The sequence below is a fragment of the Saccoglossus kowalevskii genome, chromosome 10 (assembly GCF_978046115.1).
Source record: "Saccoglossus kowalevskii chromosome 10, keSacKowa6.1, whole genome shotgun sequence".
Classification (NCBI taxonomy): Eukaryota; Metazoa; Hemichordata; class Enteropneusta; family Harrimaniidae; genus Saccoglossus; species Saccoglossus kowalevskii.
Genome location: NC_140650.1, coordinates 21,683,024 through 21,700,981, shown reverse-complemented (window position 1 = coordinate 21,700,981; position 17,958 = coordinate 21,683,024). Strand labels below are relative to the sequence as shown.

Below are 17,958 nucleotides of genomic sequence, written 5' to 3'. Positions count from 1 at the left end.
TAGCTGCTACGCAGGAAATAAAAAGGAAAACAGACCAACTACGTATTGGATGATTTCAATGTCTGAAATGTGACTTAAACATAATTGTTATGCTAAAGTTGCAGGGCCGCGATTGCGATTGTAGAAGCGCCCTCATCGCATAATTGTGTTTCGTGTGTTCCAAACAAACAATTGCATCGTTATTTCAAAACATACGTTGACAATATGAAGGGTTTTGGTGTAAGTAATGGAACACGACCAATACGTAATTGGTCTGTTTTCCTTTTTATTTCAAGTGCAGCAGCTCTAGGATATCTGGGTTTGTTGACGTATGATACTACAACGTCACATGGTACTTTTCAACGATTACATATCAATATGTTCTCTCCAAAATCCAGGGATCGGTAAGTACGCGCTCAATCTTTATTGAAATTGTTATTACCATAATGCTTAATTTACTACGTTCGTCAAGTCTGAAATTGATTGGAAACGTCTACTTAGTGACGTCACATGGTGTATGGTTTTGAATTATGGGACAGAATATACTCGCCCTTCAACAAGTATTTTGCTGCCCCCAAATACATTGCCATACCCACATACCATGTTTAGAATTTTTAAAACACATTATAATTAAATAAATAACAACTGAATATGTTAATACGTGACATTAGTAATGTAAAACATAGTATGATTTATGGTTTGATATAGTATTTCTACATGCATATTTTATCTACAAGTAGTACACGCACATACAGTTGGATCTGACACATCTAAATACTTTGAAATAAAAACGTACATTGTTTTGTCTCAATCCTTTAAATCGCCGACAACTCTTAAACTCATGGAATCGGCTTCACCGATATTTAAAAGTGTATTCTGTTATTTGGTGTTAGTAGTTCATGTAACCATGAATCACTTCATTATTCTTCAATATACCAATATATACAGCAGAGTAAATAAACCAGATTTAGTTCCAAACTGAACTAAATAGAGCTTCGACTACAAACATGCCAACTGTATGTATTGTATGATTTGTATAGGGAATTATCAACATGTTTACGTTTTAACACGTAGTAGAGTAATTACATATAATTGTATTCAAAACTTCAATTCAAATCGCGTTCATTAAATACTATTGTGGACAGCATATGTTGGTTGGTTCCATTTCATTTTTTGACATCGCGAATAAAATACATTAGACAATGAATATCTGAATATCAACTTTTGCAAATACTTGCTTGTCTTTGAGAACAGTTAAAACTTTAATTAAAAAATATATTATGCAGTATAATACCTCACACAATTTGAAATGTAACTAGGTTAATTGGTTTGAAAGTGGTTCTACATATATAATTCATAATTAAAAGAATAACATTGTATGAGTATACATGCGTATCAAATTACTATTGTACAATTTACACATTAAAAATCAACACATTTTGAATCTCAGTGACATGATCAATCTATATATATGTATATTGTTTTATTTATTTGATTGGTGGTTAGGAATAAATCTAGGAGCTGCAAATGTTAGAATTTTCTTGAGTTTTCGGAAATTTTCTCTATTGCAAACTGATGAGAAATGGCATATTCGTGGCAAAGTCGTGGAGCAGTATTTAGAGCGAACAGGCAATCAATATCAACTAGTTACAGCTCGCTTGGATTTATTTATGGCATACCTCTACTATCTCAGTTTTGTTTATAGTATAGAACGCTTGAACTCCGTCGTCGTTGCCTGTGACCATATTGATATATCATGATATATCATGTATATTCTTTTATACTTTTCAGTGAATTCGAGAAGAATGACGATTACTACAATGAACTATCACCTGACCAATGTCTTGAGCGATTGTATGATCGTCCAACATGCAAACCAAAGCAAAAAATTGTTTATATCAAAACACACAAGACTGCAAGTACTACCGTAGCCTCAATTCTGGAAAGATATGGTTATACAAGAAATCTTACAATGGCAATACCTAAAAGGAATCACATATTTTCACGAACAGAACTATTCAATAAAAATATGGTTTTAAATTTCAATGATATAAAGAATTATGACATGTTGACCAATCATGCACGATACAATCGCCGTGAGTTTGTCTCACTGATTCCAAATGCAACCTACATTACAATATTACGTCACCCTTTGCAACAGTTTGAATCAGCATTTGGGTATTTTCAATGGGGCAGGTTCATTCCGACAAAGGACCCAATCTCTGAATTCTTACGCAATCCCCAGCAATACACCAGTGCGATTCCTTGGAATACTCGAAATGGACAGCTGTTCGACCTTGGCCTGAGCTCAACACAGACACTGGATGAGGAGATGGTGAACGAGACAATAAAAACCTTGCACAAAGAAATGGATGTTGTACTTATCACTGAATATTTTGACGAGTCTTTATTAATATTACGGGATCTACTATGTTGGTCTGTCAATGATATATTGTACATATCCAATGGAATACGGAGCGACAATGGACGTAGCAATCTGACATCAACTGATAAGGATAAAATACTAGAGTGGAATAAGTCAGATTTAAAGCTTTATCTGTATTTTGAGGAAGTTTTGTTCAAAAAAATACGTGAGTACGGTCCATGTTTCAAGCACCATCTCCAAGAATTCCGTAAACTCCAAAATGAAACACTTGAGAAGTGCATTGAAAAGGAAAGGTTCAAAGATATTCAAGGAAAAGAATTCCGACATGTATTGAAAGAGAATGCCACAGAGTTTTGCATTAATGTTTGGAGGGGTGATGTAACATTTACTGAATTGAACAGGAAACGGCTTTCTCATCTCTAATTTATATAATGGTTTCATGTGCTATTTGTTGTATATACAAATGATTGTTCAATCTAATTTGTATTTAATTCGAATGACAATCATAATAAATTCCCGTAAGTTATTCATCCTGGTTGCCCTCTCCTTGAATCCGTTAACACGGGAACATGAATTGTGATGTACTGTCTAAAACCTACAACTACGATTAGGGAGAGCGGGAATGTGGACGTGTGCCATCCAGAAAATTCGGCTTTTATGCCCGCTCATTTTCTAATTTCGGATTCATGTATCTTACGCTCAGTAAACTTAGTCGGTTCTCTATATACGTTATGGCTGGAACCAGACTAAAACGAACATACGAAATGTCCCCTGTAAATGTTTTTGTTTGAAGCAAAAAGAAGAATCTAGAAAATGTACCGGACCATCCAGTGTCTGCCATCGATATTTGTAATCATGTCTTTTTTTTCAACTATATCAATCTACATGAATTCTACCTTAATATGACTGAGAAGGTAACATATTTTGTGTGTATTCACTCATGTACGTATTTTTCTTGTTATATTTTATGGAAGTATAGTTAGTTTTTGGAATGGTATTACTGAATATAATTATGTATAGTTATACATGTACACATCTGCAGTTTGAAAGCCTGGAACAATGGACTGTTGTATGTATAACTATTATTAATATAAATATATCAATCATATCAATAAGAGACTTTATTTCGAACAGCCAGTAACAGATTCATCAGATTTTTTTTGTTTCAAAGTATGAATTTAAATAATAATGAGTAAATAACACATATATCAAAACATCGTGAGGAAAATCATCAATATAACATTGTCAAATTTGCTATTTATTCCTCAAATCTCCCAATTCGTTGGAAATAACATGTTTGTTAAAAGTTGTGAACTTTAATAATAAAGTCACTCATCTCATGCATAATGTGCATATCTTCACAGTGTGACGTAATGCATAACACATCGGAAATGTACATCACATAGTTTGACGTCAAATTGTTTTTACTGTACTCGCTGCCTGAAGGTTTCCGGGTTTATATACGAGCTGATATAAACGATTATGGTAAATATGGTTAACTTCGGGAAGCTTATGTGTGTATTTTTGAAATTATTATTCAAGATCTCCAAAATTAATTGAAATTTAAAAAAAGTTCCACTTTTAACACTTTGCTATTTCACGGTTTAGGACAGTGAAAATATATATAATCACACGATATTTTCTCTTAGATAATCGTGATTCCCGCCTACGGCTCGAATTGATTGAATGCACTCACTCACTCACTGGAATAACTTGTTAAAACATATTTCCAATTAGACGGAATTCTAAAATCTATCAAATATTTGCAAAAAATAAAGCTGAATTGCAATTGATTTACGAATAATATTACTGATTAATAATATACGACAAACATATTACAAATGTATAAATAACCTGAAATTGGTGATATTGGAAATGGGTGGATCTGTAACAATTGTTTAAAATGGCGCACTAAGCTTATAATAGTGTGGTTTACATACAGCTAGTCTGTAAATATTATGAGTACAAAAAATAAAGCACGACAGATATATTGCAAAGGTTAAAATGACTTAATATATAATTTAATTAAATAAAACTACAAGGATATAATATATTAAAACTTGTTAAGGATGTAGTTACTGACTTTCGTTGGGCAAAACAGCAAAAGCTTGATAGAAATAATAATAATGATTATTGTGGCCCTTGCAACACTCTACCCAAAATAAACAAAATCGATTGTTCTGCTATTTGTACTGCTACTAGAAAACAGTTAGCCAACACATATTTTTATGAGAAAAGGAAGACTGCAATGTTCTCAACAATAATGTAAAAGAGTTTCTGAATTGTTTGGTTCTTTTACAAAGTGGTGGAGAAGAATTATGTAATAAATTAGAGTGCTCTGTTTTCACAGGTCAATTAGTAATGAAATATTACTGATACTTGAAAAAAAAATTACATTTTGTTTTTAGTTGATCTTGAGTTTCATCTCTGCAAAAATCAATGAAATCGGACACGTTACGTTTCAAATGGCTGAAAAGACTCAAAAACTAAAAGTAGCACAGTTGAGAGGATATTTTCTGTTCAGCGCATCGTATTCAGTTATTTTTTGATGTGTTGATGTTTGATGAATAAAAATCAAAACAACCCGTTTGGTACGTGGCCGATAAAGTTATGAAAAAATCGATAATTTGAAAAAAAACAACGTGTGGCTGCCCTGAATAAACAGTGTAATCCCGTTATCAATTTAAGTTTATTTGCTTGACAAGCTTAGTTTCGAGTGTTATACCATATCACAACAAACATTTGTTCATGTACAAAACGTGATATGTGACCGTTAAACTTGAACACTGTCGTGTCTACGCCCCCTTTCTCGCATCTTTCTAGTAAGCCACGGCACCTGAACCAAGCGAAAATGTAATCAGAGCAGAACTACATAATGAGATGCGAGTACTCGGTAAAGCTACGCTTTTTTTGTCGATGAAACGTTTGTTGTTGAATATCAATTAAAAATCGTAATTTAAGTAAAAAAAGGCCTACTATTTCCTGACTGAATCCGCTTGGAAGCAAGTATGTCAAGGTTGCCGACAACACTGTCGTGAATTACAGTTCGTCGTTTTTGCTCTATAACTCATTACAATCGGAGTTTCGTTTAGTTTAGTTTTGTCGACTTGCAGTACGATTGTTATACAATTATTACCAGTACAAAACAGTTTTCCTTTCCAAAAGCTGAGAATGTATATGTAACTGCTTTGTCTACGAACCACCGATGCGTCACTCAAATTTGAAAGTCAGTCTGCCGTCCCCCATGACACAATGGACCTGATTAGTCTATTTTTGACTACCTCGTATTCTTAGCCAATCCGGGTGCATGTGGCTAAATTGTGTAAACAAGCTAGGATTGGGTCGACAATGGCATAAGCTACGAACATGCCAACAATTATGGAATACACAAAAGCGATTTTAAGAGCAATCCTGACGGAGCGGATCGCCAAAAACGTTTCAGTAGTTTCTTTGACTTTTTGGCGATTCGCTCCGCTAAATTGACTTAAAATCACAACAATATTACAAATCCATAATATGAACCAGAAAAACTAGTTAACACGAGTTCTGCGATCGAGAATTTCGTGGTTCGGAATCTGTTTTTATAACAAACGACGCAAACTACGTCTACGCATTGGATATAAGTCACGTTGAGAGATCCAACAATACTTCAAACAATTTTCACGACAAACAAATCGCGTTTCAGTCTATGTACTATGAGATGATAACGAATTTAGCTTTGTTACATTAGGGCTAAAATAACCGATCGTCCTTAGACAAGTGTTTGGAACTCGCCAAATGACGGCAGATGCAGGAACATTTCAAAGAAAAACGTAATACAACCGACGCCCAGCAGTGACGGCGTACTCTCCGAGTGCGTACTTAGCAGTATCTTCGTAATAACCTTATTATTATACATCTTTTCCTCCAGATGATTCCTCATGAGAATGCCGAAATCCAAACAGTTTAGAATAGAATCAGCGAACTTCTTAGTGTGGAGTCCGGCCAAACCCTGGTGGCGGGCGTGTTTTTTTTTAATATTAGAGGACGCTTACGCGCGTAATAATTCCATATTTGTAATTTGCATTTCCTAATATAGTAGAATAAAAATAGCCCGTAAATTACCGCAAAATTACGGCATAATATAAATTATTATTACTACAAAATTTACATGTGAAATATCATAAACACAAGTTTAGAAATTATATACGTTATGTGTCTAAAATTAGGTAGCACTAGTATACACAGTTTCGTTAAATGAAGCAAATTATGAACGAAATTGTCATGCGTCATATAAAATGGTCCAACATAACTGGAGGAATAAACTGTGGTACGAACCCTGAGAAAGAATGTTTATTTGGAAGAGTCTGGTCGGCTCGTACACTCTTTATTTACAAAGTTAGTCGAAACGGGTGATAATGGAATTAGAGGAAGCATCAGCTTTGTAAACAACGCCTTTCACATGTCTCAAATGTGGTTAAAAATTTACTGACAAAAATGATTTTGCTATAGTCATTAATAATATTCCTCTTTTACCTTTTTGCATTTTATTTGTAAAGATATGAAGTTGTAAAATGCTAAAATTAGGGAAAAATTTGAAAAATATAATTACGTCGGTCATATTTATTTTTTATAAACATGCCCGTGTTGTTTTTGAGGATAATCTACACTTTAACTTGTAATTGTTACATACCCATACAAATTGATATTACCCAATATGGTAGTTGTTAAAAGTGGCTCCCGCAATCAGTATTTGTCAGTGACCATGTGGTGGCGCTCTTTTAATAAACGAAATCACCTATTTGTAACTTCAATACTTAGTATCCAAAAATTGAACACCCAAATCAAATTAAAGCAAATTAAGCTAAAACTTAAATACACGTTAAAGCCTCAATTGTAAGCTCCATTCGCCTGTTCGAAATGGCATACGCAAAATAATTTAATATCACGCAATCAGTAAAGTGCACTTTGCAGTAAAGTCTTAACACTTTTAATTAAAAACACTAAACGATGCACCATTATTTCACACTTTGCCTAAAATGCGCACATAACGGTTGGGTAGCAACGTAACTATAGGTACTAAATGAAACAATTTATTTGCCGTTGAATATTGAAATAAACCAAATTAGCATAACTATGAAATTACAAAAAAATACGCATACTAAATGTTAGTATTAAAGAACCCAACAACCTCCTTACAGATTTGACATTATAAAAATACTTATTTATAAAGATTCCCGTAAACTACACTTCATAATAACACTTTTAACGTCATTATAAGTGCTGACCATTAGACTATGGGTGAAGCGATGGTAGAAAAATGTCACATAGTTTTGTGGGTTTTTTTTCAATGATGATTTCCCTGCATTTTTTAATTTAATCTGTTTGTAATATTTTTTTCCAAGATATATGCGTGTAGATGCTATTGTACCAGTATCTAATGGCTCACCACTCAAAGTATGATAAAAGTTGGTCTACTTTACGTAATAGTCGTATCAGCTGACATTGAAGTTCTGGAAGAAATCCTTTAATAACATACAGTTCCTTTTTGATTCTACGGGTAAATAATAAATCAATAATGACTGGACAGAGAAAAATAAAACCAAGAAACCCCGCGGGCAAGCCAACACCAAGTGGCACGGACAATGGGGGAATCGAACCCTCCTACCCTGTGCCATCGGGATAACAGTCATCCGTTTGACACATTTCTCGGTTCAAAATAAACGATTACAAATGATAACCGGAGGTTACAAACAAGTAGACAATGGACAAATGACGAGTGATGGATTAGAGACATGTACGACATTGAACGATATAAATAACAAATGGTTGTACACTCAAATTACAATAGGTAAATGATAAAAAGTTTAAAAATTACAATTTTAAAAATACTTAAAAGTAGAATAAATCTAATAAAAAGCAATTGAAAAGGCGGGTTTGTAAAAAGGATATTATTCAGCCATTATATAAGATATCGGGGATTATCAGTGAGTTGTCATCCAGGATTGCAATGGCATCATTAACGCACCACTGTGTTTCAAATACATTTAGAGACTTTGTAAACAGGTGATAGTTGTATTCGTTAGTTACCCGATACCTAATTTTAGATTTAAAACACTGTAAAGCATTTGTTTGTACCCGATCGTTTAACCTTTTATATCGTGTTACGTGAGTTGCCACTTTCATGATTGCAATTATGTGACAGAGCAAACGATGTGTAGCGTTTTTTTTTTCCTTGGTGGGTCCAGTACGTACCAAGAAAGTGGTATAGTGTATATATTTATAAGTTTATTGGTAATTAATTTCAGCATGTTGAAAAGTGGGGCGAGTCTTGAGCATTCAATAAAAATGTGGGCAAGATCGTTCCTTTCGTCACAAAAGGGACAAGTATCAGTGGTCTGGGCTTTGGTTTTTAAAAGAACCCCGCCAGTTGGGTAGGCGCCGTGGAGCATGCGCCAATTAAGGTTCCCGTCTTCCTATGTGATTGGGGTCATATAACAATCTCTAAAGACGGGTTTAGAGTTGGGAGAGAGAGAAAGTAAGTCGTGCCATATAGTGTTAAACTGTGAATTTCGGTTGGAAAAATACTGAGACTTTATCAGGAATTTGTAAATTTCACCCCTCTCGAATTTGTAGAGCGGAGTTAAATGTTAAAATCAGTTTTCTTTCTAGAATACATCTGAATATGACTAAGTAGTTATTTGGCTTAGAGCACCCACAAATTATACTGTAATCTTAACCACAAAATTGAACGAATTCATCATTGGAAAACAATGAAATCAAATAAACAATACTGTAACCATGTGTAAATACGAAAACCTGTCTTATTTTTAAAACCCGGAACGTATTTGCATATCTACCTAGTGAACCAATAACAAAAGACCCGAACAAATTAAATTTATTTAGCATAATGGTTATATTTTACAAAAAAAATGGCATATATAAGTATGTAATGATCTAATACGAAATCTTATTCTTGCAAATTGTTCGGTTCTTGTGATATTATTAGCATGTTTAATGCTATATGATATTTGATATTGCTGCATGCACATGGTTCTAAGCACTTCAACAACATTCATTGCATAGGCCACAGTCAAAAGTAGTCGACCATGAATTGTTGCGACGTAGTTGTCGAATATACATCCCATGTTCTCGGCTTCTATTTTGAGAAGTATTGTAAGTTTCCCAGATTGGACAACATGGAAACATTATCACTGCCGTAACCTTTCTTTTGAATATTCATAGAATCTTCAACGAACGGCTTCATACCAAATCCAAGATCATACAGCAGTTTACAGGTTTGAACCATGGACTGGCCATCACCTGATTATCATTTCATGCGTTTGCCTCATACGGCTCATGGCTAATTCACCAAATGACCCCAGGTCATCAATCGAACTGGACACACCGCTACGCAGAAAATATGCTGGTGCGTATGTACCAAAGGATTATTTTGAATTTAATGCTGGTCTGCATATGCCTCGCAGATTAGCAGCAAATGTAGTTCTCATTTGTATGGTTTTCTTTTTCCTCTTAAATTAACTATGCGTGCAACAGCAACCGGGTCGCTGCTAACAGGGTACCATTGACCTTGGCGTTGTGGTGTTGTGAATATGGCTTTATCATCGTTGTTTCATGTTTGAGAAATTCAATTGGATGACTTTCGTAGCATGGCGTACACCAGAATTTGTTGTCATTGTCATGCAAAATCTTTCTGTATAGAGATTTGAAGGTTTGTAAAAATACCTTTTCATCATCAGAACAAAAAATATTACTATTATATTATTAAGACGGGTGCAATGGAAGACTTTATTTATCATTATTTCCTTTTACTACGTGGTTTATGCAGGAAGTTCATCAACGAATCTCATACTGGTTCAAACACCTTTCTACTAATTCCATTGATTCAGAAGTCAATGAGATCTGCAACACGCATGCGTAGAAGTGGATGTCTCGATCTGATCATCAGTGCTGCCTTTGTTAAACTATCCATAGTCAGCTGAATCTTGGATTCAATAAATATTACGTAAGAATAAATGAAGATACCACGTTCAACTAAATCGGAAAGTAATCTTTCCCAGTCGCCCAATTCGCGCCCTTTTCGGCAGATAACCTTTTCGAGTCGTTGTGCTCTTATTCTGTTCAGCCACGTGTACGGAAATAGTATTATGGTTGCCATGACTACCAACATAGCTGTCGCTATTGTGCTGCATTCCATGCTGGATACTCGCTGTAATATACAAAATATATTTATGTTTATAGTAGAACAATAACTTGACGATTTGTTTCCATTGTAAATTATTTAAAAGTTTCCATCTAATGACGAACACGTTTATACTGCTATACAATGGTCATTAAAGAACAACAAAAAAACACAACTCGTGTTTAGATTTCAAATTGCCTTCATTAATCAATATGTCATTCGCGTGTTCAATATAATAAAAATCAACAAATTTGATCCTATTTTTTTGGCTTCATTCATTTATAGTTAGTTATTCATTGTAATGTATTTTTAAAGATGAAGTGTAACCGCATATCGCATTGAAGACTCTGCTTAACTTTTGAAAACTTGCCTGCCATGCTAAAATTCACCAGCTCTGTTTATGTTTTCAATAATTTATTTATTTTCAATAGTTTCACTACATTTCATAAAATTGAGAAAATCATACTCATAATCTGAGTGAAATCTTGTAAAATTAGAAGCCCCCACCACTCTATGTGCCCCTCGAGTTGGTGCCACCCACCTACTGCCTCATCTAGCTGTTGTATATTAATCACAAGTTTTCGTCCTCTTGTCTTCCATAAATTGAGGCTTTCTTTGATGATAATGAAGTTTATTTCTTTGATGAATTGCATGTCAGCTCTGAAAAGGTCGGGTAAACGGGAACTCTCGCATACTGTGAGCGTTCAATTCAAGCATATTTTGAGAGTTCACTGAACTCGCGCATAGTGTCAGAGTTCACTAAATCACGAATATTTCATGGACTGTTTTCGTTTATACCTGTTTTACATGTGTCAGATTTTGACGACAATCATACATCCATATACATTGTGATTTTTCTAAAAATATATAATATTTTAGTAATATATTTTTTTTTATTTCAAAACACAGGGCTAGTAATTAGATTGTCACTAACCCGACTGAATAGTCACCCGTACCGGACGTACGGGCGGGCAGTAATTTCAAACACTGTCTCAACAATGTTTGCATGACAAATATGATTGTGTATTCAACAGTCCAAACACGTGACAGTCGTTTGCCATGTGTCAATACCTCGTAAACTGTGCACTAAATATGGAACGTGTAGCCGAGTTGTGGGGCCGCTCGTTGTTCCATTCTATTCGTTTGCGATTCTATAGCCAATTTCAACACGGAATGCGTTTATGTTAGTTTATAGCAATAACTACATAAAACACAATTGGAACTATATCGGGATAATTGGATTCGCTAAAAATGTGCTACTGTAATGGTTTGTTTTCACAAAAATATTGTATTTGTTCGTTTTAGATTTCTTTCTGATAATATCTTGTATTGATATCAGAAATGAGGAAATTAAGAACAATACTACCCTACAGTAGCACATTTTAAGCGAATCCAAATATCCCGAAATAGTTCCAATTGTGTTATAATAATCCGAAGGTTCGCAAGTACTACTGGACTCGAACCGGGAGATAAGATAAATAAATCCCCAATCACAGCCGTGGACGCGTTATTTTATACAAATAAAAGTTTATAAAAATATTATCAAATAAATTTAACTATTACATATCGAAGACAAATCCCACCCAGAGACACGTGAAGGTTAAACAGGTAACCGACTCTCAGCTCCTCAAGTCTTGCAATATATGTCGGTGTTATCAAGAAAACAGTTCAAACTGAGTAATTGAATTGACGGTGAATAATTGTTTCAACAACTCGTACCTAAAGACCTGTCCTGATCAGTGAATATGAAGCACGTGATATTGAATATATGCACACTATTAACACGTGGTAATGTAGTAGCTAATTTACAACAATAAAACTAGACGCTCATACAATGTGTAATTGCCGTTTGTATTTATACATATATGTTTATAAATGGTTTATAACGTACCTGCTTTATCATCATTAGTCATGTATGGGTGGACTATTATGAAATAGGGGCGGCCGATGGCAGAATTGAAAAAAATAAATGCACTGGAAAAAATTATGGGGGACAAATTCTGCAGTGATGAATAACAGAAAAACATCCCGCACGTCTATTTTATTACTTATTTATATTACACACGGGATTACATCGAATCCACCATTCAAAAATATCTTTCCTGCCATCACCCAAGTTTCTAGCGGTCCACCTCTTATATGAAGGAACACAATATTTGCACAGTCAACAGTAGTCTGTTACGACGTCGACCTTTGTCCTAGCATTATTGAACCTAATTCATCGCATCTAAGGAGCAGAAACCTTAGACACCCGTGACTTGTCTTTAGTTAAGTAGTGCATGTTTAAAAAAAACGCGCCACCTGCTCAAGTATAATTTTCAACATGATTCACAATATGTATTAAAAGATGAGTCATCGTGACTCGACATATTGTCCGCCATGTGAATTTCTAATATTTTCTTTAATCTAACATTTTGGTTTGTTTATTGCAATTGATTTTAAGTTAAGTTGTGATTCTCGATGTTATACCTGTGATGGCGATATTTGAAAATATAGTATCTGTCATTGTAAAACAGTAAATTTGTATCGTTTGAATACAATACTTATTTTGTAGATTTAATTGTACGAGGGGTGCTATTTTAATGTATATTAGCATCTGGTCACATAATAGTTGTAGACTATTTATAATTGCTGCATTAATAGGTAAGTGATTAATGTTGATTTTTTTTTACTATACTATGAGTAATTTTTAATCTGATGAGCATTTTTTTCTATTTTAAAATAAATACTAAATTATAAACTGGAATTGCTACAAAAATGTAATTTCAATTTCAGTAGCATTAGTCCCACAATAGAGAATGCCTGGCCGATAAAGCTGGTTTACAGGGTTGCGCAAATTAACGTAGATATTAAAGGAATACACCACATTTCATTTTTGAAACCAATTCACGATTTCCGAGAGAAGATACGGCTCAATTTCAATTATAGAAATGTCTTAGTTCAATTCAATAGAGACCTGTGTTTTATGTAGCTGTTCGGGCGACGGTGTGGTACTACGTCGCGCCAAATGTTGCAAAAATATTCTATCATACAGAATAATAAACAGAATTTCATAGCCTTTTCCCCCAAATCAAAATATGTACATCTAGAAATAACAATTGATCAAAGAAAGCTTAGAAAGAACTCCCGTGTGCTGAGGGAATAGGGATCATGATGTAATATTCGGGAATATTTGAAAATGATAAACAAATTATGAATAATCTATTAAATAAGGAGCCACCAGTAGCCATCTACACACATAGACATCGTATACCTACAATAAGCCTACTTAAAAATATGCATAAAAAGTCTACACAAAATTGAAACATTAAAAAGAAAACTGAAATAATTCATAAAACATTGGGGAAAATGAAAGGCAACGAAAATAGTAAACAAATAAATGCCCAAAATAAACTTATAGGTCATTTAAAAATATTTTAGAAATTTAGTTAACACGGAAAACGTAAAGTAGCAAGAACAACTATGTAAATTTCAGGATTCACAAGTACAACGAATTTACACAACATTTTACCATGACATCGAACCTACCAACCATTTTCACATCTTCAACACTGCCATGGTTTTGGCGATGATGAATCTCACATTCATTATTTTCTTGACTGGGCTCACACAGGGTTCAATGTTCCGTGGCTTGAATGTAATTGTACACCACGCGTGAATGTAAACTAGCTTGCACAGTAATTCGTTTCAGAGTCATTAAGGTTATACATTTGTTCCAATTACTTATTTATTTATTTACTTATACGATAATAACAAATCGTACATGTAATTTCTTAGACCTTTTCATAATGTAAACTGATTCATTTCATCTCAAAATAACAAAATGGCTGACACCATCATAAATTGCTGCTCACAAAAAATAGTATACGCATGAGCATCATTATGCAAATTAGTCCACACACCGATTCCTATTAGTTGTATTCATGCAATTGGGCAGAAAAAAAAATAATTAAAAAATGCATAAAAAATGCTAAATTTTAATTAAAATGTAAAATACAACAATAAATTGCAGCAGCCAATCATTAGTAACATTCTTACCAAGTTACATAAAAATCGTTTTAATACTTCTTGAGATATAACTGAAATAGTTTAAAATTCACATGCACATAAGCTGATTAATATGCATGGATGTCAACCAAAAAACTAATCAAATCTGCGTATTGCCCCAGACAAGCTTCTTGAGATATCGATGGAACAGACACAGACACACAGACAGACAGACAGACACACTAACTGCAAAGACTCAAAAACTAAAATATAAAAAATAATAGTTAAATAATATTAGACTGGGAAATGCTTGAAATAAAAAGGCTGCAACAAAATAAGTCTGACAAAGAAAAAACATGCAAATGAAAAATACTGAAAAATAAAACAAAAATAAACATACAAGCAAATTAGAAATACTTATAAAAATAACCAAACTCGATATAAATGAATGAAACAAAAAGTAACAATTTCAAAAATAAATTAAAAAAAAAATTTAAAAAAAAATCAATATGGAAAAAAAGATAAAATAATATAATATTTTGAAAAACAAAAACGCGAAACGTTTGGTAAACAACACAAAACAAACAATGCAACCAATGCTATATGTAAAATTTGCGCGCATCTTGCATATCAAATTAATAAACCTTACAGTTGTATTCATATGTTAATTAAGTTATTGACAAAACTGTAAGGTTTACTAATTTGAATGTACCCATGAATGTTTACTAATCTGCACAAGAACAATAGGTGTTACAGTAATAAATGAACGCTTAGAACAATGGTACACGTGACCTAGAGTGGTAAAACTATTCTAAAACATATGATTTTCTTTATGTTACACAACCACACTGGATAAGTTCAGTGTGGATGTGAATTTATAACGTTGCATCAGTAATTACAAATTTTCGCCCCGAATGTATTACCTCGTACCAGTATTGTTTTCAAATGGTCATGTATTTTATTTTGGCTAACTTGCGCACCGACGACAGATCACCGGCGCGAACATTGATACACTGTATCAGCGGATCAACCCAGTGCAATTTTGAATGAGCTGTAAATGCTGTGTTCAATCAAAGAATCTGGAAATTCAAATACAATCGCAAAACGATCGGAAATAATAATTATAAGAGCAAAATACGCGCCAGTGATAAGTGACTCCAGCTCTGAAGACTGAATGTTTCGTATACGGGGCGCCGGTATTTGTTATAAATCGACGATAGCTTTACGTTCATGTCCCTACCATGGCAACAGCCGAAAACATGTTTGTTGTTTTTTGAGCGAAGCGGAACGCCAACCAGCCTACAAACAAACTACGTTGAAAATTAAATCCTAGCATACTGCATTTACAATTAACTCATTATATTCATGCCCACGCTTAAATGTATCAATTGAGATCAACATATTTTGGTTGATTATACAGTGATAACACCAAGCATAATAATATCCACTTTCACATACACTTTGTTGTAAATTTGGGTTGCATATCAAAAGTAAGACAAAAACGCGAATTCCGATTATATCAAATACATAATGTGTTCTTCCCGATTAAGATAAACCAATTTTACTACATCCGAGAATAGATTGTACACGGTGGGTCTAGTCGTGAATTACAACGAGTATGCAACCTATGAGGGCACAGCGTAACCATGGTGGAACATGACGGTGTGTTCGGTCTGGCAGGGGGCGTGTCTCATTTACTGTCGAGTCCCGTAACTTATGTTTGATGAACGGTAATTATATGATAATCCCTAAGCTACCGCGTCATATGTAGGGTTGATTTTGGTATTCTCAAATACTAATTATATTCCGTCACGTTGATAATATGGTTGGTTTGGGTGCCTGTAATGGAACACATCAAAGGCGTAATTTGTCTGTTTTTTTGTCTGTTTTATTTGTAGCAGCTTTGGGATATTTGCTTTGTTTGTTGGCATATAATACTACAGTGTCATATGTTACTTTACAAAGATTTAATATCAATATCATCTCTTCTGATTACGAGTATCGGTAAGTACACACTAACTGTATTGAAATTGTTATGGTTTTATACACAAATACAGCTTAATGATAATGATATGTACATTTCACCTTGCAAATTGAAAATCTAGTATAGAGCAAATATCATTTTGCATTTACTGTTTACTTATTGTGTATAATTCGTTGAAGGAAACATATTTTGGCCGTTTCCATTCTTGCCTTTCAAATTACGACCTTGAGCTTATTGTAGTTTAACTGAGGACAACATACGAGATACGGCGGCACGAAATTATGCATAGGGGGGGGGGTGCTCACCATCCCTTACGCCCCGTAGGCGCCCTTGATTCGAGTCCCGTACTTTCTGTTTGACATGCTGTATTTTTAAGGTTATCACACGACATTTCCTGTGATATCACACCGTATGTACGAATGACCTGGTATTGCAAGTGATTCTCACACGATGGTAATATAGATGGTGTGGGTGTATGTAATGAAAAACGTATAAGGTGTCATTTGTCTGGTTTTGTGTAGCAGCTCTGAGATATTTGCTTTCTCGATTTAATATACATTTAAATATTAAACATATGATTGTATGTGCTGCATTTGTAAGGTTTGAAATCGATGGAAAGTATCAGCTGATCCCCAGTGACCTCACGTGGTACATGGTATCATAGCAGTCTGAAAAACATCATACAAAAAAATTCGCCCCACTCAAAAAGAGGTTATGAAACATGACCTTATTTGCTCAAAATAACATCAAAGGCTAGTATAACGCTATTCTCATTTTGTTATTTGTAATGTAATTATAATAGGATTAAAAATAACGTATAGTGATTGATTTTATGTTAGCAATACTGACCTAGCATATGATCATATATCAATAGAATTGAGGGCAACAAACACAGGTTGGTTAAAATATAGAAATGGCTTGTATGGCTACTAGTAGTATGCCGATGGTCTGCACAGTTGTATTTGAGTGTGTTGCATAGTTTATTTGTTTTGACAGTATATCATAACGTATAGTGTATGAGAGTGACGTCGATTATACGACTAAATATGTTCTTGTGGAACTACTATGCCACCCGTACTGTTCTCGCATTTTAATGCAGTATCCAAGTTACATAAATAGTCAATGTGTTGGATTAGAGCAGAGAATTATTTAAAATTGTTTGAAGAGCAAATTCAAATATTCTTCTAGAAAACTTAGTGTTTTCACTTAGCTTTGTTAGGTCAGGTAAACCTGTGGTATGCAAATAATTAATGATATATCGTGCATGTTTTTGTTTTTTCAGCGAACTCAAAATTGACGAGCCGTCGCATGAAGAATGCCTGGAGCGTTTGTATGCTCGTCCAGTATGCAAACCAAAGAACAAAATAATCTATGTCAAAACACACAAAACTGCAAGTACTACCCTAGCTTCAATTCTGGAAAGATATGGTTATACAAGAA

The 17,958-nt window shown here is 34.1% G+C and overlaps 1 protein-coding gene across 1 annotated transcript; it reads left to right on the top strand.

Annotated features, from left to right (window-relative positions):
- Window positions 1-204: 204 nt before the first annotated feature.
- On the top strand, window positions 205-2,788 carry LOC102804173 (galactosylceramide sulfotransferase-like). Its single transcript, XM_006817445.2, has 2 exons — window positions 205-383; window positions 1,771-2,788. Exons 1-2 carry the CDS (start codon window positions 205-207, stop codon window positions 2,786-2,788), a joined length of 1,197 nt encoding a protein of 398 aa, XP_006817508.2.
- Window positions 2,789-17,958: the final 15,170 nt, after the last annotated feature.

What these genes read in the sequence shown, in the direction of transcription:
- LOC102804173 (XM_006817445.2), top strand. Translation starts at nt 205, where the DNA reads ATGAAGGGTTTTGGTGTAAGTAATGGAACACGACCAATACGTAATTGG. An exon ending in TCTCCAAAATCCAGGGATCG is followed by an intron (nt 384 to 1,770) that starts GTAAGTACGCGC and finishes TATACTTTTCAG; the next exon opens with TGAATTCGAGAAGAATGACG.